Genomic DNA, 26,496 nt, shown 5'->3' with positions numbered 1-26,496 from the left:
TTCTTTTTTAACCTTAATCATTATAATATGACTTTTGTGCAAGTGAATACCTTTTTTAAACCATGAATTAAACTCTTAGTGATATTTCTATTTTCACTCTTGTTTATTTGCATTTTTCTGTTGTATTTTATCTATATGTCATCCAGCTTTTCTGAATTCCTTCATTTGGGGTGTCTTTTGTACAAGGCAAAGAGTTGGATTAGTTGTTAAGCCCTTCATTGAGTCTTTTTAAATAAATAAGTTGATTCTATTTATATTTTTTGCTGAAACAGATTTATTAGGTGTTCTTTCCTACTTAGAAAAAACTTTTATCTGATTTTATGCTTTCTTTTTAATTTATTGGTAAAAGAATGATGTTTCTCTTCTTTTTAATCCTTGAAATCAGAAGAGAGATAGAAGGTTCAGTGTTTTCAGTTCTATCAATCGTTATATTTATAACTTTTGCTTAAACCCCTGTTTCTCAATTTATAGACATCAGTAACAATATAATTTGACTTCCTCTTTGGGGAGGATGAAGAAATGAAAGTGCCTCTGTTCCCTTCCTCCCTTTCTTTATTTCTTCCCCTCTTCCCACTTGCTATTGTAATTCCTTTTCTGCATGTGGTTTTAGTCTACAATTGTTAATTTTTATGTCGTATATAATGTCTTGCAAGAAATTTAACAATTGCATGTTTATATATACCTCACAAATACTTAGACTTGATTCTATCCACACATTTCTTTGCCTATTGGGTTCAATGATCATTGCCAGATTTGTTTCATTTTTATTGTTTTGGGTGTGAGTTCTCTGAGTCACCTGTTTGACTGGATTCTTTTCCCCAGTAGATTGTAAAGGAAGTTGTGGTGAGGCCTGGGGCCCTTGTGGAAGTTGGTTCTCTGAGAAGAAGAGGGTGCTGGGTGAGGATGGAGCTGCGGGCAGTCAGAGCCTCAGAGATCCTGGAGGGCACGTGGGTGCATTTGTGTGTGTATGTGTGTGTGCACACATACGTGTGTGAGGGCAGTAGGTGGCGTCTGAGAGGTCTTTAAGGGCTGTGAGTGATATTGAGGATGCTGGGCTCTCACCAGTTATGAGGTGATGGGTTCTGGTTGACCCTTCAGTGTCTGCAGCAGAGTGCTCCCCAGAGCCGGGGACTGAGAGGGGTCCATTTTCAGAAGATGGTGCAGGGCAGTGCTCAGGGAGGGTGGTACTCCGGGCAGACCATAAGACTGGAGAAAAGGGGGACCCGAGAGAGGTGTTGGAGGGTGGGCTTCTGGAGACGTGGTGATGGATTGGGCAGGTGGGAGATGGAGGGAGGCCCAGTTTAGACGTGGTTCGTGTGGGCCCGGGCCCCATTGGGCCAGGATCACAGTCCAGTTACACCACACAGCTGTGTGAGGCCATCACATGTTCGGGAAGTGGCCTGACCGCTCTTGCGAGAATGCTCAGACAGCAGCAGGTTGGGCCTGCCGGGTCCCAGGAACACTTGGTGTTCCCCCTTCTTTCTAAGAAACGGGCAGGTTACAGAGCACCCGCTCCGCACACTGGCACAGTGAGGGCCAGAGAAGTACAGAGGCCACGCCTCTCGTACGGAGAGTGCGCTTCCTGGCGCAGAGACCACACCTCCAATGCAGAGGCCACTCCTCTCTCACAGAGACCACGAGTCCTGACTCAGAGGCATGCCCCTGCTGCAGAGGCCATGCCTCCTGGTGCAGAGGCCACACCTCCCGGTGCAGAGACTACACCTCCTAGCACAGAGGCCACGCCTCCCAGTAGTGTCCCCGCTTCCCAGTGCAGGGGCCATACTACCTCTCTTACAGAGACCACGCCTCCTGGTGCAGAGGCCAAGCCTCCCAGCCCAGAGGCCATGCCTCCCAGTAGTGTCCCCGCTTCCCAGTGCAGGGGCCATACTACCTCTCTTACAGAGACCACGCCTCCTGGTGCAGAGGCCACACCTCCCAGTGCAGGGAAGGAGCAACTCCCACCCCCCCCAGGAACTCCTGAGAGCACTGGCTCCCACCTCTTGCCAGATGTCGGCCGGAGGATGCAGTCCCGCCTTCTCTCCTTTAGTGCCAGGACACTGGTGGTAGAGGATATCTGCCTTCTAAGTGCAGGAGGTTGAGGGTTTGATGAATGTCGTAACTTCTGAACTGCTGATACATTGTGCATACTGGTAAAATTATTCTTTGAAAGTTCTTTTTTTTTTTTTTTGAAAGTTCTTAATAGCAGTAATGTTTTTATCTGTTTCTAATTTCTTCTGGCCCATAGGTTGGTGAGAGAGACTGCAATTCATGTCTTTGATGTGGGTAGAATAAGGCATTTGAAAGTTGTCTTTTAATTAATCAGCTTAAAGAAATACTTTTTAAGAAAATTACTTAAGAAGGAGAAAGGAATATAAAAGGAATTTAAAAGATCAGGTTTATTGAACTTTATGGAAGCATTGTCAGGGGTAGGGTAAGCTATGCAGTATGTAGGATTTATATAAAATCACAGATAAGAAGTTCTTAATGTGAATTAGGTCAGAACTTCAGGGCTTTTGGCTGAGGATGGTTGTAAAATATTTGTTACAAAAAATGAAGTGGATTAAAATTCTCAGAATAAACCAGAGAGCGCAGAATAGGATTCGTATGGAATTTCGAGTCAGGAAGAAGTGGGACATTCCAAAGCTGATTTATAAAAGGGCTCCTTGGATCAAACACCACACGGTGTCAGTTAAATGCTGCATCTAAAATAACTTGAACTTGGAATTTCTCAAGCTGTTAGTGCAAAAAGAGTCACTGTGTGGAGGCATGTTTGTGTTGGATAGAAATGTACCCTTAATGGAACTCTTCTTTCTGTATTCGAATTCAAATTGTATTCTGAAAACTCTTGACTTGCTCCAGAGTTAAGTTAAAATTGTTGCTGGGGGTAGGGGGGGTGGAAAGGGACTTTTCTGTCAGTTTTTGGCCCACAGAGTTCAGCAGAGCACATGAAGTGTAACAGGGAATTTAGAGACAGGCTGTTCCAAATTTGGCATGAAAATTGGATGCCTCATCTAGAGGAAAACTTTTCTAAACAGTTGGTGGATTCTAGCGATGACCTCTGACATCGCAAGGTCTAATCCTCACTTGGGATAATACTGTTCCCAGCGCAACAGATTTTATGTAATTTTAAGAGTTGATTATTGACCTCATGATGCCTATAAATATTGTTCATTTATGTTTTGCATTATGACTTTTAAGGGAGTACAGTATTAAAACATTTTAAATGATTTTTTTAAAATGATTTTAAACATTTAAAATCTACACTTTTGCATTTTTATTGTGGTAAAATATATATAATGTGTATGTGTGTGTAGTGTTTACCATTTTAACGATTTTTAAATGTACTCAGTGCTTACATTGGTTTTTAAATTAATGAATATTACTTGAAAGGAACATAAGGCAAATATGTGTCTTTTTCTAAGTACAGTGTGACTTAACCTTTCAGAATCCAGGATTTGGGACGAAAAGATGATAAAAAGAGAAAATGAACTCTCTGTTTAATCCCAGCATGAAGATTATATTTTTTAAAATATTAAAGTTTTGTGGTCAGGAGACGAAAGTTACCCAAATCCCTTTTATCTAAAAAGTGAATCTCCTCCCTTGGCCCAACCCAATAATTTTATTTAGTTTCTTCTTACATTGAAAGAAAGCACTTTTCCCCTAAATGCAGTAGTGGAAACTGTTACTAGATTTTTGGTTCTTTCAATGTCGAAGGGAAAATATGTAAGCTAAAATCATAAGTACTTTCTTGTAACTGTCTAACTCTGTACAATACAGACATTCATAGATCCGTTCTCAAACTTATTTTTAAAAAGCCCTCTAAATAAAAGCTATAATGAGTGTAACTTTCTTAGCAATAGAAAAACAGGACACCAAATCCTTAATAATAATAAGTTTGGGTGTAATTTTGGGCTGGTGACCTCACCGTGCGGCACGGTTTACTAATTTTACATTTTGCCGGGAGAAGGCAAAACCTCTCTTAGCAGGCGAGGAAACTGCACACAGCCTGACTTGGCTACATCAGCTATTTCTGTTCAGGCAGACAGAGCTAAGCCGGTGCAAAGACTGGAGCTTCAAGAAAAACTCTTCAAGAACGAACTTTTAATGCTTCTCAAACTGACAGGGGAGGTTGGAGGCTTGAGACCTGGAAGTGCTCTTTCAGCGTTCCTCCTTAGTTGTGTTACACTGTGACGGCCCAGGTTCCCCGTGGCTGGGAGGCATAGAGAATGGGAAGGAGCACTGGGACAGGCTGTACGCCCTGCCCAGGCCTTTCTTTGAGGAGTAAACCGGATCGTTAACAGGGGAGGATGATCAGCATTTCCATTTATTCCCCCCAAGTGAGAGTTTGTGTCACACAAATAGCTAGTTTGGGTATATCTCTTATTAAGTGGACGTGGATCTGCTCTTCATCACACACAGGGGACACTGCCAGCCTTAGTCCTGGTGTCTCTAATTTCAGGTAAGTGAACACACTTCTGCAAAAGTGGGGAGCAGAGGTTGATGGCTCATTTCTTGCCCTTTCTCGTCCAGGAGCACACGCCTCACTTTCATGCTGTCACAGGTGTGCCGGGAGGCCCCCTCCAGGTGCCCGTCTGCATATCTGGAAGGGGTGCTGGACAACCTGCGTGCGGATGGGTGCGGATGGGGCTCTGTTCCCGGAAATCCAGGGTCCCTTAGGGTGTCCCCTCATTCTCCAAGTACAAGTCTGGATCAGCCTGTGGGCGGGCTGTCCCTGCAGGCCTGAGGGAGCGAGAATCGACCAGGCGGTGGTCAGAAGCACTCAAACTGCCACGCATTCACTCCTACGTTGAACAGAGCTGCCTTGAGGGGCTTTGATGCTCGTGGCTGCCCTATCCATGGAAATGCATTTGTCTGGTAACAGAAAAAATCAGGAGTTGAATGTACTGACAGTTTGAACGTGTCTACAGATGCAGGAAATTACTAAACTTCTGCTTTGAAAACGAGGCTGCCTATGCGGATTGCCAAAGGCTTTTGAGGCTCAGACTGTAAGTTGATTTGACATGTCGTGTCTTTCTCAAGATCACAGTCAGCACGGGGACCAGAGCCTGGCTTCGTGTCCCCTGACCAGCACTTGCTTCTGAGCCGGTTGTCACCTGCAGCCCGCGGGGAAAATGGTCACCCCTGCCCCCGGTGCTCAGTGGGCGGAGGGGAGGTGAGCTGGCAGGAGATCTGGTGGCAGGCAGTTGCTCTCTGAGGCAGAGAAATGGGACCAGCAGTTCATGCTCCTCTGGCCCCGGGCTCCAGGTGATGCTCCCTGAGACCCAAGGGTGCCTCTGATGGACTCTGGGTCCTGGACACCGAGGCCTCAGGTCAAGCCCCTGGCGAGCCCTGTCCCGGCCTCTCTTTTAGTCTCTCCTTTGGAAATCTCGTCCTCAGCCCCTGCCCCGTCGACCCCGTCCTCGTGTTGCTGCGGGCCCTTGGGCCAGGTGCTGCAAGCCCCCAGTCGGCTCCTCCGGCCACGGGACATAGCTTTCTGTGTCCTTGGGAGCGTGACTGAGGTCACCCTCACAGTGAGGACTTCGTCACCTTGGCCTTCTCTGTCCACTTGTCCCCCTGGTCCTCCCGCCCCCTGGCCAGGCCCACCTCACCAGCTCCGATCCGCAGACGTGGGCTGTGAACCCGGAAAGTCCCCTCTGCCTTCCAGGTCTGCCTCAACATCTCCTCCGCATCTGCTGGAGTCCTCCTCCGCCCATGTCCCCTGGAGCCGACCATGTGCCCAGGGTGCCCCCCTGCCCTCCATAGGTTCGGACACCGGGGTCTGATTTGACCCACTGGGCAGGGCTCTCTTCCAGATCCTCCCCGCCGTGTCCCAGGGCCCGTGGGGTGAAGTGTGTGTGGGGAGAAGGGCCTGTGTGCGCATGTGGTCATCTTGGTGTGGGAGCCTAGATGGTCTGGGCTGCGTGGGGTGACACGTGGGCACAGAGGTACAAATGCAGGAGGAGCCTGGGGGAGGCGTGTCCCCGGGTGATGTCACGGCCCCGAGTCGCATGGGGAGGCAGCCGAATGGTCACGTGCTGTGCCTGTCTTCAGCTGGACCCCAACCCTGATTAGTGTAATTAATATCCCACATCAAGAAACAGCGGGAGCTCGAATTAATATTCGCTCCCAAGGGACCTCGGCAATTTCTAGCAGTGCTCAAACAAGTCACTGGGGACGAGGAAAGTCAGAAGAGCAGTGGTTGGAAACCTGGGTGTTTTTAATCCAAAGAGCCTCTGCTCTCCTGCAGCTTGGATCGGGGTGCTGTGGGCACAGGAGCGTGGGCAGGACTGGGGTCTCTGCGGTCCTCCCCACGTGCTCCAGCACATTACGTGCCTCTGGATCTAGAAGCTTCTCCCTGCCTGGTCCTCCCTTGGCCTTCGCCTTCCTGCCCGTTTCTCTTCTCCCTTTCATCTGCTGCGTTCTGCCGTCTTTTATTTCCGAGGTGGCCTCTTAAATATCCGAGCATGGAGCTCCAGCCTCTGTTTCTCCCTCACCAGAGCATGGCACTTGGCCTCCCTGCCCGGCCACCTTCATGCTGTGTGACCTCAGCCAGGTGCTGGCCCTCTCTGTGTCCCACTTGTCTTATTCATAAAGTGGCCAGGATGACCATAATTCCTTCGCAGGAGAGATGGGTTGATGGGTGGAATATGCTCATACCTGGCACCTGGCAAGCACTGAAAACATGTTAGCTGTTCTGGCCTGTCCACTCAGTGACAGCCTCCCAGCATGGGGGAGTAGGTGCCCCCCAGGAAGATCTGGGAAAGAGGCAGCAAGGACCTTGGCTATGTGGAGGTGGGTCCATTGTGTGCTTGGCTGGACCACACCAGCGGTGCTTACATCCCCGTTGTTGGGAGGGACCTGTGTCTTCCAGCTAAGCCTGGAGATGAGAACATGTCACCTGAGCGAGGAAAGAAAGGGAAATTACCATGAGCTCTGATTTCCGGGGATCTCTGCCCGTCTTTGTCATTTATCAAAGAGTGTGTTTAATTTATGATGGAGAAGCTAGACTTCCACGCACTGCTTGTGGCTCATGCAGCAGAAATACTTCATTTTAGACTTTAAAAGATGTTTGCAAGAGCTGTTCTTGTAGCTCGCTGTAAGATATGTCCGGCAGGACTTTCTGGGCGGGGGGTGGAGCGGGTGGGATCACTAGCACACCTCAGTTGGAACCCTGCTCCAGTGCTCTGCTTTGTTAGCACCGATCGCCAGGGCAGCCTGGAGGTGCCGCCCTGAGACCCTCGGTCCAGGATAAGCCACTCGGGGTGCGGTGTGTGGGGCTCGGGAAGCTGCACGGCGGGTCTTCGCTGGCCATGCGCTGACAGCCGTCATTGACGGACGGTCAAGATTTTGAAACCAAAGAAAATGTGTGAGTCACTCAGTCGCGTCCGTCTCTGCCACCCCATGAACTGTAAGTCTGCCAGCCTCCTCTGTCCATGGGATTTCCCAGGCAAGAATACTGGAGTGGGTTGCCATTTCATTTTCCAGGGAATATTCTTGACCCAGAGATCGAACCTAGGTCTCCCACATTTACTGTCTGAGCCACCAGGGAAGCCCATGAAACAAAAGGCCCTGCGGAGCATGGTACGAGTGGAGAGGTTAAGGACTCTCAGTTTTACTGTCTGGGAAGCCTTGTGGGAAGGATATTTGCATATAAGTAGGATGTTTTTGCCCACATTTGTGCAGCTTGTTGCTCCTGGGACAGTATCTTTGGGCAGAGGGCTTTTGAGAGGCACAGCACTTTGCTTCTTTCTTGTTGAAAAGCAATAGAAAACGTTTTTTAAAAAGGTAATTACTTTAATACCGACTTCTGGTCATTTCAGACTCTGAGAGGCTGGGGATGTCTTCCCCCGAGCACCAGCGTCACCTCCACCCTCTGGGAAAGTCAGATTTGGTTCCATGAACATTCCTTCCTGTTTAATCCGTTGGACTTCTCTTTCGCAGTTGCGGATTGAGGACAGGCTAATAAGACCTGGTGTTACTTTGACCTTGGCATGGGACCGCTCTTCCCAGCTTAACTGGAAATGTGTTCAAAGGAGTCTGACGGTAAATAGAAAAGTGATGGTAAATAGAAAAGTAACCGAGCACAAACACCTCGTGGTGAAGCCCTGTGGTCACCTCTGTTTTTGTTAGGACCGAAGGATCAGAGGGTGAATTCCAGCACAACTCTGCAGGAATCTCTCCCTGAGAGACAGCTGGGTAAGCAGCTCTGCAGAGAGAGCATGGTGCAAGAGGAGAGGTTGAGGACTCTCAGTTTTACTGTCTAGGAAAGCCTTGCAGGAAGGATGTTAGTTTGCATATGAGTAAGATTTTTTTCCTGCTCACATTTGTGCAGCTTGCTGCTCCTGGGACAGTATTTTTGGGCAGAGGGCTTTTAAGAGGCACAGAGGAGCCATCTCAGTGCCGAAAGCAATGATGATCAACTAGTTACAAACTCTGGGGTGTCCCTATTTCCATTTTTGGTTGTTATGGGTGGTCTTTAATGAGCAGGGCTGCACATCTTTCTCTGCACCCTGTGTGCAGCGGGGACACATGTGTGGACTCAGGCCTTTGTGGCTTTGGGGTTTTCACCAGAACAGACATTCTAGACGATCAAGTAGTTGGATTTGCAGTTAAGGAGACTGGTGGTGACTCTTCTTTCGCCAGTAATTGTGTAGGTTGTCCTGTTACGTAAAGTCATGAGATGGTTTGCTGTGAAGGAGACTCTGGCTTTGAAGAATGGAAACTGCAGGGGGTGCTGCTCGTCTGGGAGGATCACAAGCAGTGCCTGGCGTGGCGATGGGCATGCGTGTGACTGCATGGCTCCATGTGGCCACGGCAGGCTCCCCACTGCCAGGGAAGCCTGGACAACCCTGCCATGATGGAAAGGCTCAGAAAAACGTTTAGAAGCCCAAAGGAAAATACTAACTTTGATTCTAATCTGAAAGATATCATGATGCAAAATAGGGCAAAAAGGGCAAGCTCAGATGTGGCTCAAAACAGTAAAGGATTTACTTGCAATATGGGAGACCTGGGTTTGATCCCTGGGTCTGGAAGATCCCCTGGAGAAGGGAATAGATACCCACTCTAGTATGCTTGCCTGGAAAATCCCATGGACAGAGGAGCCTGATGGAGTCCATGGGGTCTCAAAGAGTCAGACACAACTGAGCGACTAACACTATACAGTTTCTCTCTGGATTTGGGGAAATCACCAGGTTTTCAGTGTCAAAGGAGGAAGCAGCAGAAGCATTTCTTTGAGCAGCCGTCCGCCCCAGGGACTGAGGCCAGCATCCTGACTCGCAGGTACTGATGTCCGTGTGAGCCAGCCACTTGCCCAGGTGTGAGCGCCACCTGGTGGCCCGGCTGGCCCAGGTGGGCCCGCAGCAAACATCTCGAGGCGGCCGGAGTCCCCAGACCCGGGATGTGGGTTCAGACCCGGCCTCTGACCTCTCTCCTGTGCGGTGGCCTTGGTTTCCATGTGCTTCCACCTCGTTGTTGTTGTTTAGTCTCTAAGTTGTGTCATATTCTTTGCTTTGACCTTGAGTTTTACATTGTTACCGAATCTTGGATTTGGGTTGGAAAGAAGGGACCTGAGTTCGCTGAGAGCCTACGAGGTCCCAGGCACTGGCTCAAGGACCTTGTGGACACTTCTATTTTACGTTTGTGAGACAAGATTCCCTGGTGGCTCAATGGTAAAGAAAGAATCTGCCTGCAGTGCGAGAGACCCAGGTTTGATCCCTGAGTTGGGAAGATCTTCTGGAGAAAGGAATGGCTACCTAGCCTAGTGTTCTTGCCTGGAAAAGAGGATCCTGGTGGGCTACAGTTCATGGGGTCACAAAGAGTCAGACAGGACTGAGTGACTAACACCAAGGATGAATTTCTCACAACTGCAGAAGCTGTGGGTGGCAGATGACTCTCCTCTAAAGGCCATGTTACACAGGGTTTCTCAAAGGCGTGGGTCCAGGCACATGAGATGCTGACCCCTCTGACTGCCCCCCCGCCCCGCCCCAGGCCTCCTTCACTTGCCTGCATGTGGGATGGATGGTCCTATTTTCCAGGGGCCGCGGTCCTGAGAGGTGGGGGAGCAGCCACAGTTTCCAGAGGAGTGTCCCGCTGCCCCACTGCAGCGGGGGCCTTGGTGGTGGTGACCGGTGTCCAGTTCTGTGCCAGAAACATCAATCACTGAGGAGTCAGGTGGTGAAAGTCCATTCTGCCCTCCTCGTGGCTTCCAGAAAGACAAGGGGCAAGGCAATGATACCTTGTGAGCGGAGGCAATCATGTACCATGGCTTCGGTGGTGCGGGAGTCACAGCTCTTGCTTTACCGCAACTGCTGTCCGGGGATGGGCTCCTTGTTCGGGGGAGCGGTGGTGCCCAGAAGGCCACTGAGGAACAGGTCAGTATCTGTGACCTGGCGCCAGGCGTCTGTTGGCCTTCGATGCTGGGACTCACCAGCTCGCATTGGGTTGCTTGGGGATCGGAAGGGGCTGGAGCTCTGGCCCCGTCATTGAGCGAGGCCCCAGGTTTGCTCACTTCTCTCGCCAACAAGTCCCTGGTGATGGTTCAGACTCGGATTTGGATCCCCGTCGGTGAAGCGGTACAGCTGCTAGTCAGGGGCTCAGGAAGGCGGACGGTGTCCGCTGGACCGAGGCTGGTTCGGAGCGAGAGTGGAGGAAGCACCTGCCACTCAGGCGAGGAGGGGTGGGGAGACACAGCATCTTCCTCCGGGAGTGGGGAGCCCTGTGAAGGCATCTCAAGTTGAGGGGACCTGCTTGCTCCTCGAGCTGGACGAGAGCTGTTAGTCACCCTTGTGCCCAGTCTGCTCGGGAGGTCAGGGCAGCTTCTGATCATTAGTTGTGTTTACCACGTAATGTGACAGAAGCTCATTTAGATGGTTGAGTTGGAAACGTGTACTTTAGGGCGATTACATTTTGTTTTGAATTGCATGGGCAGGACACACAGGTCCTGCTGTTTTCTTTCCCAGGCCTGTGTAACTTTTCCTGGACCAGGGTGTCCATCACCTGGACGCAGCCCCTGACAGCCCAGCAGCCGCTGGCCTGGCTTTGGGTCGTCTGCCACCAGTGCCCACGTGACCCTTCACCTGGTCTGGGCAGCTTACAGCACCTGGCTGAACAGAGGAAGACCCTGTCAAGAAAGGGCGTCTGGGGTCTGATGTGTAGTAGTGAGCGGAGGTGGGGAGTGAAGAGAGGTAGGGGGCACCCCCAGCACCCTTCAGTGTGGACCCGGTTCTGAGCCGGAACCAGACAGACGATCTGGCCGTGGTCGCTGATTAGGGATCTTGGCCTCTGGGTTTCTGGAAAATGTTTGCAGCACCTGCTCTGCCCCTTGCTGCCTCTCTGTTCACCGCAGGCCTGTCCTGAGCTTAGAAGCACAGCTCTTCCCAAATATTCAGGCTCGACTGCCAGTGGAGAGACTCCATTTCAAGTTCGATACCATTTCTCTCCAGGGGCCAATGGGGTGGGGCTGGGAGCTCTGAAATTAAAAAAAAAAAAGGAAAAACTTGGTTGTATTTTATATTTACTGTTTCCAAAAGCTGATGCTGGGTAAGATGCTTCAACTTAGAAAAACACTTCCATCCTCATTTCTGCAAGTTCACCTACGACCTTGTGCAAAATTTTCTTAACTTTAGTAGCTGAATCACACAATAACGTAATTGTGGGGGCTGAAAGTGGATTTTTGTTTGTTTATTCTTTTATCCTTGCAGGGAAAGTATAGACAGTCTTTTATCTGCAGAATTCAGAACTTGCAGCGAGGTGTCATTAACTGTGCTTGAAAGTGTATTTTTAGACAGGAAGGAGGATACGTCCTACAGCCATGTGACATCATGTTCTTGTCAAGAATTGTGCTTTGTAAACATTCTCTGATAGATCACTCTCCTTAAGAGGCTAGAATATCCAGCTGCTTGGGTTAGTGATAAACCAGGTCATGTTACAGTAGTTGTTGGTAGTCGTGGATCTGAAAAACTTAATCTGGTTATGGTATATGCACTTTATATAGGAAAGCATTTGGGGAAGGATTTGTCCTTTTGTTGGAGAAGGAAATGGCGACCCACTGCAGTATTCTTGCCTGGAGAATTCCAGGGACAGAGGAGCCTGGTGGGCTACAGCCTATGGGGTCGCAGAGTCGGGCACAGCTGGGCAACTATCACTCACTCACTCGTCCTTTTATAATTCTGACCCTCTTACAGTATCGATTAGTGTCGGTACAGTGGTAAACAGAATCTTAAATAACTTCTCGCATGAGACACCTTTCTGCTGTCCTGCCAAAATAGACTCAATTCAGTGTGTCCTTACAGAAAATGTTTGTAAGCTGTTGCTTAGAATTATTTATCTGCTGTGTGCTCCTCACAAGGCATTTCTGGGGCTGAGTTCTGTGCTCACAGAACTACCCCGGAAGGTAATGTTTAACAGGATGGTTTATGGCTTACTGCACGCAATTATCTCCCTCTGTATTCTTGGGCTCAATTCTTTCTTTTACTCACTCGGTGGTGGGGACTTCCAGGTGCTTTCACAAAAGCACGGAAGAATGAGATAATATTTGAGAGGTATTAATGGTGATCTGTTTTCTTATACTGGGAGAGAAATGTTGGTTTTAAGTAAAAGGCTTGAAAGCCGGTCAGTATGTGTGCGTTGGGGGCAGATATTGCCCTTTGTATTGATTTACATGAAATAGGATGCAGCTTATTTCTAGAAGCAAATTTCAGTTAAAATGTATTTATTATACAATGAGTTAATAGGTGTTCCAAAAAGGTGTGCCATTAGACCAGGAAGTGTTCCATAGTAAGAAAATATAATGTGTCTGCCCATGACTGTTTTGTTTTCACCACTGATTAATTTCTAAAAAAAACACTAAAATTGGACACCAAATTGGCGGCAGTTTCTACACGTTTGAGGTTTGCCTGAGTAAAGACCTCTAAAGAGGATTTTCCCTGCCGTTTGTCTAAGGCCTTCTGGTGTTCCATGTTTGTTTTAAAAAAGAAACTGATGTGTCCTCATTTTCTCGGTATCCCTGAGTTTCCAGTGTTTCTGGATTAGTGGAAATGTTGTCTTTCATCGTCTCAGTGCAGGATGGAAAAAGAGTGAAAGTAAAAAACTTGTGCTTTTGTGGTTGCCGAACTGAATAGCGAGTGATTTTCCTGTATTTTTTTTTATAAAGCCCTTGGGCGACGACAGATTTCGGGGAGCCGCCCAGCTTGGGGGAGATACAGTTCTGAGCTCCTGGAAGCCCGGCTCTTATTGGAAATGTTGACAAGATCATTAACTACTCAGCCGTGCGGGGCCCTCCAGGAAGCTGGGTTTACCGCCAGATCGCCAGCTCTTTGTGGTGGACTTGGGGCTGCGGCAGGACCCCCATCTGCAGGAGACTGCAGAACAGCCTCTGGCTCCAGAGACTTTTCTCCCTCCCGCCCCACCCCCTTTTTTTTCCAGTTTTGTGAAGTTTCCTTTTTAAAGGACAAATAGATTGCTAAGGCCACTATTTAATATGAGACTTGGGAACTAGTAAATAAAAAGCTTCAGTGGATTCATTTTAGAGAGTAGCAGAAAAAGCAAATAAAAGGACGCCTGTTTGGAGATTAAAAAAAAAAAAATCCACCATCTTTATTTTCATGTGGATGCCTCTTTCTCAGGCTTAACTGTTTTGGGTTTTCCAGGATATGTTACTAAAGGCCAGGAAAGAATAGTCACAAGTCCTTCCTTGCTTATTCTGGGCCTTTTTTGAATGTAATCAATAATTATATTGTGTATTCATCTGCTTTTGTTGTTCTCCTGTAAGGTCAGAGCTGACTGCGAGTTTTTATATTTTAGTAAAAGGACATGTGGGCAGCTTATATGTTCACATTAATTTATATTTCCTTTAGCGAGGGTCTCGGTAGGCTGTCTTTACTGTTAGGGGATGTTCTTGAATCTGGAGGCAAAGATGGCATCTCTGTCTGCTCAACCAGGAATGTACTGGGTTTTTGACACATTGTGGTAAACAGCCTCATCAAAGATAACCCTACTTGTGGAATGACGCTGAGGTCTTCTCTGCATTTCCGCGTGAATGGGTGGAAGATTCTGAAGCTGTGGCCTGAGGTACAAGAATAGAAGCGAGTCTTGTTCTTAAGTGACCGCAGAGTTTAGTAAATAAACCCTTATCATAGACGGTTACATGTGGGGATTCGCGTTGGCACTCACATTGGTTTATTTGGGGCTGCCAAATAATCTAAAGGAAAGCTTTGTTTAGGAAGATGGATTTTTATCAGCATCGTGTCTGTGGCCCGGTCAGGTCACCTCGTGTCCTGAACAAAGCATTTTGCATGTTTGCCTTTAAAACGAGTGCTTTTGGCAGAAAAGTCCGAGCATGTTGCTCTCTGCCTGCCGGGTGCAGGGGAGCGTCCCCCAGGCGCTGGGACGTCAGAGTCCTCCTCCCCTGGGGGAGGCCAGCGGGCTCCCCGGTGAATGCCCCGATTCTCGGGGTCGCCGCCTCCGCTTCGCCTTGTGCGAGTGGAGCTCGCTCATAATGGATCATTGACCGGCCTGAGCCAGGCGGCCCGAGGCCCTCGCGCCGGGCGGTGAATGCGCCGCTTCACGGGCTGCCCGGACCCGGGCTGGGGGCGATAAGCCGGGATTGTTCCTCGGGCGCAGACGGGCGCGTGGGGAGAGGACCCCTCGTCGTCGTGACGGAGCCCTCCGCCGTCGCTGAGAAGGGCCTTCTGTCTCCGCGGTAGAGGAGCCCGTGCGGGCTGTCAATGGTGCATGTTCACTCCCTGCTCTAATGGCCCAGGCTCGCTGGGAAGGCCCCCGCATTGTCCGCTGCAGGACAGGTGGGCGTCTCTGAGACCCACGGGCCCAGCCGCTCTGAGATGCCCCGGAGGCCGCTCCGGGGGCTGTGTGACTGCCTTCCGGAGCCAGAATACCGTCAGTATCCCGAGCGGCCTGCCTGTCTGCCCCGAGCTGTCTCCTTCGTGAGGGCATCTTACCCTCAGCACCCGCTCCTGTTTCCACGTTCTCCACCAGCGCCTCCCCAGTGGCTCCCCCGCCGTGAGCCCAGCGCCTCCCCAGTGGCTCCCCCACCGTGAGCCCAGCCCTCCCCCGAAATGAATATAAAGATTTGTGTTGGTTAACTTCACAGAGCAGAAAATGCCGAGATTTCCTGTTGAGTCAGGGCTGAGCTTACTGTGTGAGAATACAGGACAGTGTGTAGGACCCGCACGCCTGAGGGCCCAGAGGTGGGAGTGAGCAGGTGTGCAGCGGGGTGTGGGGCAGGCACAGTCACCGGCTGAGAGCCCAGGGACCCCAGAAGCCCCTTCCGCCTCCCGGAAGCCCCCCACCCCCAAGGTGACCCCCGGAGAGGAAGGGAAGGGAGACCACAGGGCGCCCGCAACGGAGCTGGTTCTTAGCGTCACAACGTGGTTAACCCGGACTGAAGGGACTTAGTTCGCAGCAGCTGGAGCCGCAGCTTTGCCTCTGTCCAGAGAGCAGCCCAGACCCAGGACAGGAAGTGCCTTTCTTCCTGCAGCCCCAGGTCTGGAGTCTGGTTTGAGTCCCTTTAAAGAAACGCGCATCTTTTCCCCACCCCCACCCCCAAACTTGAAACTTTTTATTTTGCATGGGGTTATAGCCTGTTAGAAGCTTCCAAGATGGCGCTAGTGGTAAATAACCTGCTTGCCAGTGTAGGAGAATTAAGATTTGAGTGTGATCCCTGCGTTGGTAAGATCCCCTGGAGGAGGGCATGGCAACCCACTCCAGTATTCTTGCCTGGAGAATCCCCATGGTCATAGGAACCTGGTGAGCTACAGTCCGTAAGACTGCAGAGTGAAACACAACTGAAGTGATTTAGCCTGCATGCATGCGTAGCCAATTAACAACGTTGTGGTAGTTTCAAGTGAACAGCGCAGGGACTCAGCCACATGTATACATGTACCCATTCTCCCCCAAACCCTCCTCCCACCCAGGCTGGCACATAACATTGAACAGAGTTCTGTGTTGCATGGGTCTCTGATTCCTTTCTCAGGATGTGACTTTGATAGAACAGATTTTGATGGTTTTGGGAGAAATGAATATAAAGATTTGTGTTGGTTAACTTCACAGAGCAGAAAATGCCGAGATTTCCTGTTGAGTCAGGGCTGAGCTTACTGTGTGAGAATACAGGACAGTGCGTAGGACCCGCACGCTTGAGGGCCCAGAGGTGGGAGTGAGCAGGTGTGCAGCGGGGTGTGGGGCAGGCACAGTCACCGGCTGAGAGCCCAGGGACCCCAGTGGTGGGGGTTCAGGCCCTTAGGAGCCCACTGTGGGGAGTCTGGGCCTCATCTTCCTGGTGTGAAAGCCTGTGATGAGCTGAAGTCTGAGAGAGGCCCCCAGCTGGGAGGCCCACGTGGGTGTGAGAGGAAGGCAGGCGTGTGGGTTCAGGTGTGAAACAGAGGCCCAGTTCGCAGGATGTTGGGGTCACTCCTGGCTGTGGGCGAGGGGCGAGGGGCTTGTTCTGAAGGCCCGTTGAGCCCACAGTCCCCTGCTCCCAGGCTGCCTGGACTTCCTGGGCAAGTCGTGGCTGCCCGCCCTGCCCCGTAGCTGCTGTGTGGCTCCGTGTTCCTTCCCGACATCTGGGCCCTGCAGAGGCAAGCCTGTTGCTTGGTTACTTGTGCACGTAGGTCCCCAACGTGGCCTGGCGCCCAGTCGGCCGTCAGGGACTGTGATGAAACCCTCGCTAAGTCGCCCGCCGACCGCGCAGTGGGGCTTCCTCCAGGGGAGCGGTGGAGCGGTCCCTGGATGAGGGTGGGACGCGGACAGACCGTGGTCACGTGTTGGTTCCTACAGGTCTGACAGCTCGGTGGTCACAGGACGTTTCCTCCTGGTGTGTGTCCCGGGTCCCTGCCCGCAGGGCTTGTTCAGAAAGGCCTTGCTGTTGGCAGGGGAATGGGCGGGGCTCACTGGGTCCCAGAGCCTGTTCTCAGGGTCGCCAGGGGCCCTGCAGGAAGTGACTTCTCCACGTGGTGTCTGGTCCAAGACTCAGTTCCCAGGGTCCTCACTTACAGGAGTGATTTATTCGCTGAAACATTTACCCACAGATTAAACATATCCCAGCTCCAGTGTCAGCAGTCTTGAGAAAGTCGATGTATTTCACTTGTGCTGCGCAGGTGTGAGAAGGCATGGCAGTGCCTCACATATATTCATTCCGACCAGCTGCTTTGTTGTTTGTGCCTTCACAGGATCATTTCTTAAAGTTTAGGGACGTATTTTATTTCCAAGATGTTGATATTTTGCCCTCTCTTAAAACCCTCCCCCATCCCCATGATATGCATTTTTATGTTATGAATACAGATTTATATTTTCTTTGATATTTTACTTTTTATTATTGTAGTTATCAAATAATATTGTTATTGTTGTTTTGTTCCTAAGTCGTGTCCAACTCTTTTACAACCCCATGAACTGTAGCCCGCCAGCTCCTCTATCCATGGGATTTCCCCCGTAGAATACTGGATTGGGTTGCCAGTTCCTCCTCTAGGGGTTCTTCCTGACCCAGAGATTGAACCCGAGTCTCCTAGCAGTTGGATTCTCTACCACTGAGCCACTTGGGAAGCCCATAAAATAATATAGGTGTATATAAATACAAATACTTATATAAATATAAAATTGCCTAACCTTTTCAAAAAAAACTTACATAAAGTATTTTTAAAAAGTAGCTTCAAACTGTTTGTTACATTCCTTTGAGAAACACACACACACACCCACATACACACATACACGGAATGATGCACTGGAAATCTATTTTAAAACCCTAATCAGCAAGCCATTTTCATGCCTAAACAATTAAATTACAGGCTTGTCTGGCAAGTTCCCAATTACAGCCTTGGAAAAACTTTGTAATACAACAACAAAAGTGGTTCTTTATGGGTAAAATGTGACTCCGATGGGGCTGTGCTTCATGTGTGTATGTACACAGGTCGTGTGTCAGCTAAAACACACATAACATGCATTTTCTCTGCCCTCTTACTTCCTAAAGTTTGTGTTATCAGAAGTATGGAAGGTCTGAGTAAAAAGCTCACATTTATTGACATGCTTTGTAAGGCTAGTTATCTTAGGTTAATGTGTTTTAGGAAAAGTTGAAGCACCAAGTTGCACATGGCGTGCGTTTGCCTGAGAGAGTGCAATTGTGGCTGTTTAGTACTTGGATGTATTTACTGAAACCTTTTCTCACAGGGTGGTGTTTGGAGGAGGACTGCTCACTACCAGAGACCCCAACCAGGGCTGAGAAACCATCTGAGACCCTCAGGCTCACAGAGCCTGGGGATGGTTCAGTCGCTCAGTGGTGTCTGACTCTTTGTGATCCCATAGACTACAGCCTGCCAGGCTCCTCTGTCCATGGGATTTTCCAGGCAAAAATACTGGAGTGGGCTGCTGTTTCCTTCTCCAGGGGAACTTCCTGACGCAGGGATCAAACCTGAGTCTCTTATATCTCCTGCATTGGCAGGCAGGTTCCTTATCACTAATGCCACCTGGAAAGCCCAATGCTATGGTATATGGGGCTAATAAGGTCCTCCTAAATCTTCTAACTGGGGCTGCCGCCCATGTGCATTTTTACATTGAAAGTTCTGTCGACACCATTCTTTTCTTTGGGGGAAAAGAAGTGATGACCCGTTTTAAGCAGCAATTTTTGCTTGCAGCTAAAAAGAACGATCGTGAAGATTGTTGATTGGGCCACTGACTAAGGAAAGCCAGTTGTGGGAAATTCCATTTTGACTCTTTCTTTAAACGTTTGCAAGAAACTTTGTGAGTCAACCGTGGGCTTCAGGAAGGGGGTCACTTAGTGGTGGAGCCAGTTTTGTTAACGTTATGATTTCCTCAACGATAATGGTGTTCTGAGCTTAAGTGGTCATTACCCTTATGGTGTTTTTCCATTTTTCCATTTACCCCCTCCAAATATTTTTAAGTTCTTTAAAAAGATATCCTGGGTCATTCTCAGAGGGATCGACAGCAGGGCTTAGTGTTGAATGATGGGGATGGGCAGAGAAGTGGAAAACAAAAGAGAAAGAAGAGCTTATTGTGCTGGTTCATGGGCACCATGAACACTCTGCTTAAGACTTTTCCTGTAAATTGCAGGACCCTGCTGCCTTTCACATGAAGGTTTTAAGCTAGTTTTTCTGGAAGCCCAGATAAGAAATGAAAACTATACTCTCTAGCATTGGGTTTCTAGAGTGGAAGCATCTAGTCTTTGGCTGGGGGTCAGGGGTGTTGGGGAATCAGAAACTAAACATCAAGGCTGTAATTAGGAAACAAAATGTGGATTTCTCTGGCAGCAAAGGTGGCAGCATTGCCTCTCCGCCCCCCTTTGGAAAGGAGGACAGTCTAGCCGTACCCTTTGGACCCAGGTGAGCCTGGGTGCTGGCTGGCTCTCCTGCCTCTGCTGGAGTGGGTGGGGCTGCACTTACAGTTGGTCCTCTTTGCTCTGTGGCCAGCTTGGAGGCTCCTGGTAGTAGAAGCGAGGCCCCAGTGGGCAGGTGTCTCACTGTCTGTGACCGTTCGCTCGGCCTGTGCCCGGTGGTCTGAGTGGCCCTCGGAAGCAGTGCTTTGCAGGGGCTTCCTCATGTCCTTTCCTGATTCTCAGCACCTGACAGGTGAGGGCATGCCTAGATGGGAAGGCCATCTCCTGAAATTCACGCCCTGGAAACTGGAGTCAGCTCTGGGGTCAGCTCTGCCCACACCTGAACGGCAGGGTTGGGGTCTCTGTGCAGAATCCCCAGAGCAGCCTCTTGACTCTGAGAGCATTTCACTTTCTCTGCCCCCAAACTGCAGGGAGGAGCAGAGAGGGAAGGGACACTGGCTACAGAAGGGCTCTTTGGAGATTGGAACAATTCTTACTCCTTGAAATTTTCATTTAATTTCCAGGTGCCTTCATAGGTTGCCTTTCATGATCCCTAATCAGCTGAGTTTTTCTTGTTCCATGAGTCTTGTCTTCGTGGCTGGGTTTCAGATGTTTAATTCTCATGAATTGGAGGTTCTGATATTTAACATCCTTTATGGACCAACTTGGGGCTTCCCAGGTGGTGCCAGTGGTGAAGAACTTGCCTGCCAATGTAGGAGATGTAAGAGATGTGGGCTCCATCCTTGGATGGGGAAGATCTCCTGGAGGAGGGCATAGCAACCCACTGCCGTATTCTTGTCTGGAGAATCCCATGGACAGAGGAGCCTGGTGGGGTACAGTCCAGGGAGTAGCAAAGAGTCCCACACTACTGAAGCGACTTAGCACCCACGCACGCACACATGGACGGATATCTATGACGATGAATGGCTTTAGCATGCAGTCAACTACAATGATTTATTTTAATGATTTAGCACTCGGTTATTACCAGTCATTAATTGTTTAGTGACTGATCTTTTAAAGGAAAGCAGCTGCTTGTTGGTCAGTTTAAACTTTGACGGATGCTTTTCTGTAAATAGGCCGGGAATGGGATTTTGAACGAGCAATGTGTAGACGTTATATATCCGCAGACGTTATATATCCGCGGACGTTATGGGGCCGCTGTTGGCGTGGGAAGCCTGGTTCCTAAGGCCTTTGTGTCTTTTCTGTTCCAGGTGCTCGCCGCCAGCGCCATGCTCTCCAGGTAGGACACGCCCGCCCGCGGGGCAGGCGCACCTCTGCAGTGGGGCAGCGGGAAGCATCTTCTCGCCTGAACATGGAGAGATAAGGCACCCTCCGTCAGGCAGGCCCGCGTGACCAGGAGCTGTGCCCGCCGCGGCCGTCGATATGGAGCGCTCCCGGGAGGCTGAGGCGGAGCTGAGAGGGGGCCGCAGCCCGCCCAGGGCCAGCCGGAGCCCCGAGGCGGACGGGGACAGGGCGCTGAGCCACAGCTGCTGTATCTGCGGCAAGACCTTCCCCTTCCAGAGCTCACTGTCTCAGCACATGCGCAAGCACACGGGCGAGAAGCCCTACAAGTGCCCCTACTGCGACCACCGCGCCGCGCAGAAGGGCAACCTCAAGATCCACATCCGCGGGCACCGCGCAGGCACGCTGACCCAGGGCCGCGAGCCTGAGGCGGCCGAGACGCGCGTGTCCGAGGGGCTTGGCGGCTGCACCAGCCCCACCAAGAGCACGTCGGCCTGCAACCGCATCCTGAACGGCGCCACGCAGGCGGACACCGGCAAGATCCTGCTGCGCAGCACGCGGAAGGAGGCGGAGGGCGCGGTGGCGGGGCAGTGCGCCTTCTGCAAGAGCAGGTTCGAGCGCAAGAAGGACCTGGCGCAGCACGTGCAGCAGGCGCACAAGCCCTTCACGTGCCGCCTGTGCAGCTACGCCACCCTGCGTGAGGAGGCCCTGCTCAGTCACGTCGAGAAGGATCACATGGCGGCGCAGGGGCCTCGCGGAGACACCTTTGCCGAAAACGGCAAGCCAGAGCTGCCGCCCGGCGAGTTCCCCTGCGAGGTGTGCGGCCAGGCCTTCAGCCAGACCTGGTTCCTGAAGGCGCACATGAAGAAGCACAGGGGCTCCTTCGACCATGGCTGCCACATCTGCGGCCGGAGATTCAAGGAGCCGTGGTTCCTGAAAAACCACATGAAGGCGCATGGCCCGAAGGCGGGGAGCAAAAACAGGCCCCGGAGCGAGCTGGAGCCCGTGGCCACCATCAACGACGTGGTGCAGGAAGAGGTGATCGTGGCGGGCCTGAGCCTCTACGAAGTCTGCACCAAGTGTGGGAACCTGTTTACGAACCTGGACAGCTTGAACGCGCACAACGCCATCCACCGCCGGGTGGAGGCCGGCCAACCACGGGCCGCCGCTGGGGAGGGCTCAGTGACCGGCCCTGCCGATTCCCAGCAGCTCTTCCTTCAGTGCCTGAACCTGCGCCCGGCGGCCGGCACGCCCGCCCGCGGGCAGACCGGGCGGCGCGTGGCCGAGCTGGACCCGGTCAACAGCTACCAGGCCTGGCAGCTGGCCACCCGGGGCAAGGTGGCCGAGCCGGCCGAGTACCTCAAGTACGCGGCGTGGGAGGAGGCGCTGGCCGGGGACGTGGCCTTCGACAAGGAGCGACGCGAGTTCATCCTGGTGAGCCAGGAGAAGCGCAAGCGCGAGCCTGAGCCGGGTGCACAGGGCCCCCCGCGCAAGAGGGTGGGCGCACCCGGGGACCCCGCGCCTGGGCCCCCAGATCCCCGGCCCGCCGCGCGCCCCAGCCGCCGCGCCGCCGTCCCCGCCGGCCACGGCAAGTCGTCTGAGTGCTTCGAGTGCGGCAAGATCTTCCGCACGTACCACCAGATGGTGCTGCACTCGCGGGTGCACCGCCGTGCGCGCCGCGACCGAGAGCGCGACGGCCCAGGGGACCGTGCACCGCGCGTCCGCTGCGGCTCCCTCAGCGAGGGCGACTCGGCCTCGCAGCCCAGCAGCCCCGGGTCGGGCTGCGCCGCCGCCGACTCCCCGGGCTCGGGCCTCGCTGATGAGGCTGCTGATGAGAGCGGAGAGGAGGCCCCGGCCCATCCCGCAGCAGGTGAGCGTGTGTGCGCCCGGGTGGTCCAGGAGCGGGTAGGGTGGGCTCGGGTGGCCCAGGTCCCAGTAGCCCTGCGTCCAGGTTGCCCTTGCCCGGGTATCTCACGTCCAGGTGGTTTGGGCTCAGGTAGCCCTGTAGCTGGGTTGCCCCATACCCAAGTGGCCCGCGTCCAGGAAACCTTTGCCCGGGTTCTCACGCTCAGGTGATCCAGGCTCACTCAGGTTATCTTGGACGTGGATGGCCCTGTGCTTAGGTACCGTTGAGCTGGGGAAGTCCAGATCCAGTAGACTGCTGCCGTATGGCACAGGCATCATTAACGCCCAGGCAGTTAAGGCTCAGGTAGCCCTGCCCCCAGGTGGCCCAGCATCCTTGGTGCTCAGGTAGCCTCATCCTTTGGTGGCCCTACCCCCAGGTAACCCTGCACTTGCTGCCTTTTTCCAGGTGTTCCAGGCTCGGGTAGTCCTGACTCAAGTGCCCCTGTACTCAGAGAGTCTGTACCCAATGGGTACTTGGAGCACGGGCTGGTGGGTACAGACCCAGGCCCCTGTCAGCTCCACTTGAGACTCCTGTTTGCTGACTACCTATAGTGTTTGCATAAATCCACCTTGGCTGTTGAGGTCGTGGTCTCTTTGGAGCATCAGATATTTCTAAGCAAAGACTGGGTGATGGAGCCCCTCCGAGGTGTGCCCTTCTCTTCTCACCATCAGCTGGGGCACACACCCTTTCCTTTGCTTCTCTCCTTGCACCAGACAGCTGAGTGAAAGAGGACCTTCATATTGTGTGCAGTTATAATTAATCTCCTCGGATTCCAGTAACCCTTTGGGTTTAGAGATAGCTAATTGGAACCAGATTACTTTCCCAGTTGCAGCTATGTAAATATTTAAAGATGCTTGGCCAACTTTATTCCCTTCATGTTCCTATTTTTTTTAATAAATTTTATACATTTTGGTATTTTCTTCATTAATTTTTGTCTTGGGTAATTCCTTTAAATGGAGGTGATGTTTCAGTTACAGGCTTGTAACTTTCTCCCCATAGCCAGGAATGTTTTCCTTTCTCCCTGAAAATTGGTTTGACTGGATGTTACTTTGAGGGAAAGATTGGCGATGATGGAAATCCCAGTGCTTCAGCTCAGCTTTTTGTATTCTGTAGTGAGGAAAACCGTCCCTGTGCAACTCTTTAAAACAACACATGAGTGTATGTCATTTTCCCTGTATTGAAAATGAAGCTAGTTCTCTTGAACAGAGTTTAATTATTACAGGTCTAGACAATGTATTGTATGAGCGTCTGGTACACTCAAGTATATGCAGAGTCAGTAGAATTGTAGTAAAAAGTTTCTCTGATCCTGCAGGGCAGTCTATACTGAATCTGCACACATGTACGTGTCCATTAATGAAAAATAGCACATTATGCATCAGCTCATATTTTGCATTTCATTTCTTAGTCATTCACCCGTGGGAGGAAGCCAGATAATATTCCTTTCTCTGAAACTGTACTTTGCATTCTGGGAGATCGTCTGGATTCCAACAGCAGTTGGCCATGTATGACCTGGGGAACCCAACTGTGACCCTGGGTGGCATGTTTGAGGACTAGTTTTTGTTTTTCCTTTTTAAAAATGTTGACGACTATAGATTTTACTGGTCACATACCAGTAACACTATGTCTACTTTTTGGAGCACATTTGGATAAAATGCTAAGCTGGTAATAATTTTTTATAACTTTAAAGATGAATATTTTTAATATTTGGAAAAGCTGTCCTTCACCTCATCTATTATGATAGATGTGAGATGCCCAGTAATAAGCAAATTCAGCAGTGCCTTTAAAGTCAAGATGTGGGAAAGATCAAATTACATTCACTGTAAATTGAAATTTACTCTGTTTTTTCCCCTCAGGTTCATTAAATTTTAGAGATTATCATTTACTTCTTAATGAGATTATATGTGTTTTCTCTATATGTAATCTACTTTTTGAGAAATTTGGTGCCTCTGATGATTCCATAGCAAGATTATATACAGTAGTGAATTTTGTAAGTTGACAACAGAATATTATAGCTTGTTGAGAGACTGGAAAATTTTATGTTATGACAATGGTGTAAAATGTTGAACATCGTAGGTCTGCACAGGTCATTTTTTGTAGCCCCGAAGGACAGTATCTTTCCTCCTAAAGATACCAATTTTATATCATAGCAGGCCTTTAATATTCTTGTTGTTCAGTTGCTCAGTCGTGTCTGACTCTTTGCAACCCCATGGACTGCAGCACACCAGGCTTCCCTGTCCTTCACTATTTCCTAGGTTGGTGATGCCATCCCACCATCTCATCCTCTGTCACCCCCTTCTACTCCTGCCCTCAATCTTTCCCAGCATCAGATAGTTTTTGCCAGTGAGTCAGTTCTTTGCATCAGGTGGCCAAAGTATTGGAGTTTGAGCTTCAGCATCATTCCTTCCAGTGAATATTCAGGGTTGATTTCCTTTAGGATTGACTGGTTTGATCTCTTTGTTGTCCAAGGGACTCTAAAGTGTCTTCTCCAGCACCATAGTTCGAAAGCATCGGTTCTTTGGCGCTCAGCCTTCTTTATGGTTGAACTCTCATAGCTGTACATGACTATTGGAAAAACCATAGCTTTGACTATATGGACCTTTGTTGAGAAAGTTATGTTTCTGCTTTTCAGTACACTGCCTAGGTTTGTCATAGCTTTTCTTTCAAGGAGCAAGTGTCTTTAGCTGGCATTAGGTCTCTGATGCCCCTTATGGAGAGAGGAGTGTTATATGGATTTAAGACTCACAAAACAGTTTCATTGGCAGGGATTGGCAAGAACTTGGAAACAGCCATTAATACTTTGGAAAAGCAAATGGGTGCTTTGAATCCTCTATTTTGATCTGCAGTGAACCTTTCTTTTGTTAAAAAAAAATGCATTCAACTTTGGAAAATACTTGCCTTTCTTATCACCGAAAGATGACTTAGATCTTCAAACACTGAAATGACTTTAAATTCTCATAGAACCTGGGTGGGATGACTGGTTAAAATTATGAGAGGAAACGCATAGGAATTGAGTCATAGAAGGATCAGACTGGTGCTCATGAACGTGAGTTCACCTGTGGTGGCAGAGTTGACATCAGAATTCAGATTTTTGTGACCTTTCCAATAAATCCCCACCATGCCATAATTTCCTCCAAAGATTTTTGACATCCAGGAGCGGGTTTGAACGCTGCTTCTGAATCTGGAGACAATTTGCTTGATCAGATTAATTGAAATAAACTTCTTGTTTTTCATGAAACATTCTTTGTTGAGTGGTGCTGCCTCCTGCTTTGGAAAGCACTGATGGTCACATTACCTGTACTTCCACATAAGACTGAGTCACTGCAGCCCTCATTAAGGACTTAAAATAGTCTAAGAGCAAAGTTGTGAATAAAACTCAATAATTTAAAATGTGTTAGTGAGCTGGATTTAAGTCTCCATTGAGAAAGTGACTTGGCACCGATGGAAAGTACACTTCTGGAGTTCACAAAAATTAGTCCTTTTAATTAGGGAAGAGGAGCCTTGAAAGGGCATAAAATTGAAATTAGAAAAATTAATATTTTCAACCACAGAGTAGAGTTAGGGTTGCTCACAAGTCATCACTGTGGACAGGTGAACAGGCCAAAGGGGAATTCTTCTCAGAAAGCATTGGAGTAGGTGACTTCCTTGACAGTCCAGTGTTAAAACCCGGCACTTTCACTGGTGGAGGCGCCGGTTCCATCTCCGGTTGGGGAACTAAGATCCCACATGCCTCATGGTGCAGCTAGGAAAAAGAATTGAAATCACGAGAGTGCTGGGATGACTTAGGAGTGATGGAAGCCCTCTGAGTGTGTCTTGAAGGACTCTCTTCGTGAGCTCACTGTCCTCTAAGACATGGTGCCCTTGGGGGAAGCCTGGCCTCATGCTGGGGGCCCTGACTTGATGCAAAACCCATTCCCACTGGGTATCTCTATACCGTTTCTGCTAACACTTAGGTGATTGATTACCCCACGTATTTTTGTTGTTGTTGAAGTATAATGGCTTTACAATATTATATTAG

The 26,496-nt window shown here is 50.1% G+C and overlaps 1 protein-coding gene across 2 annotated transcripts in view; it reads left to right on the top strand.

Moving 5' to 3' along the window:
* Positions 1-26,496, top strand: part of ZNF516 (zinc finger protein 516) — a 100,153-nt gene that overhangs the window by 23,537 nt on the left and 50,120 nt on the right. For both annotated transcript variants that reach the window (XM_040264367.1, XM_040264368.1), the window contains exon 2: positions 20,545-22,445. In XM_040264367.1, the coding sequence (XP_040120301.1) occupies positions 20,717-22,445 (1,729 nt within the window). In that variant the 5' untranslated portion in view covers positions 20,545-20,716. The remainder of the gene's footprint in view (positions 1-20,544; positions 22,446-26,496) is intronic.

This window comes from Oryx dammah, unplaced genomic scaffold, assembly GCF_014754425.2.
Source record: "Oryx dammah isolate SB20612 unplaced genomic scaffold, SCBI_Odam_1.1 HiC_scaffold_22, whole genome shotgun sequence".
Lineage (NCBI taxonomy): Eukaryota > Metazoa > Chordata > Mammalia > Artiodactyla > Bovidae > Oryx > Oryx dammah.
This window is presented reverse-complemented; position numbering and strand designations above follow the sequence as displayed.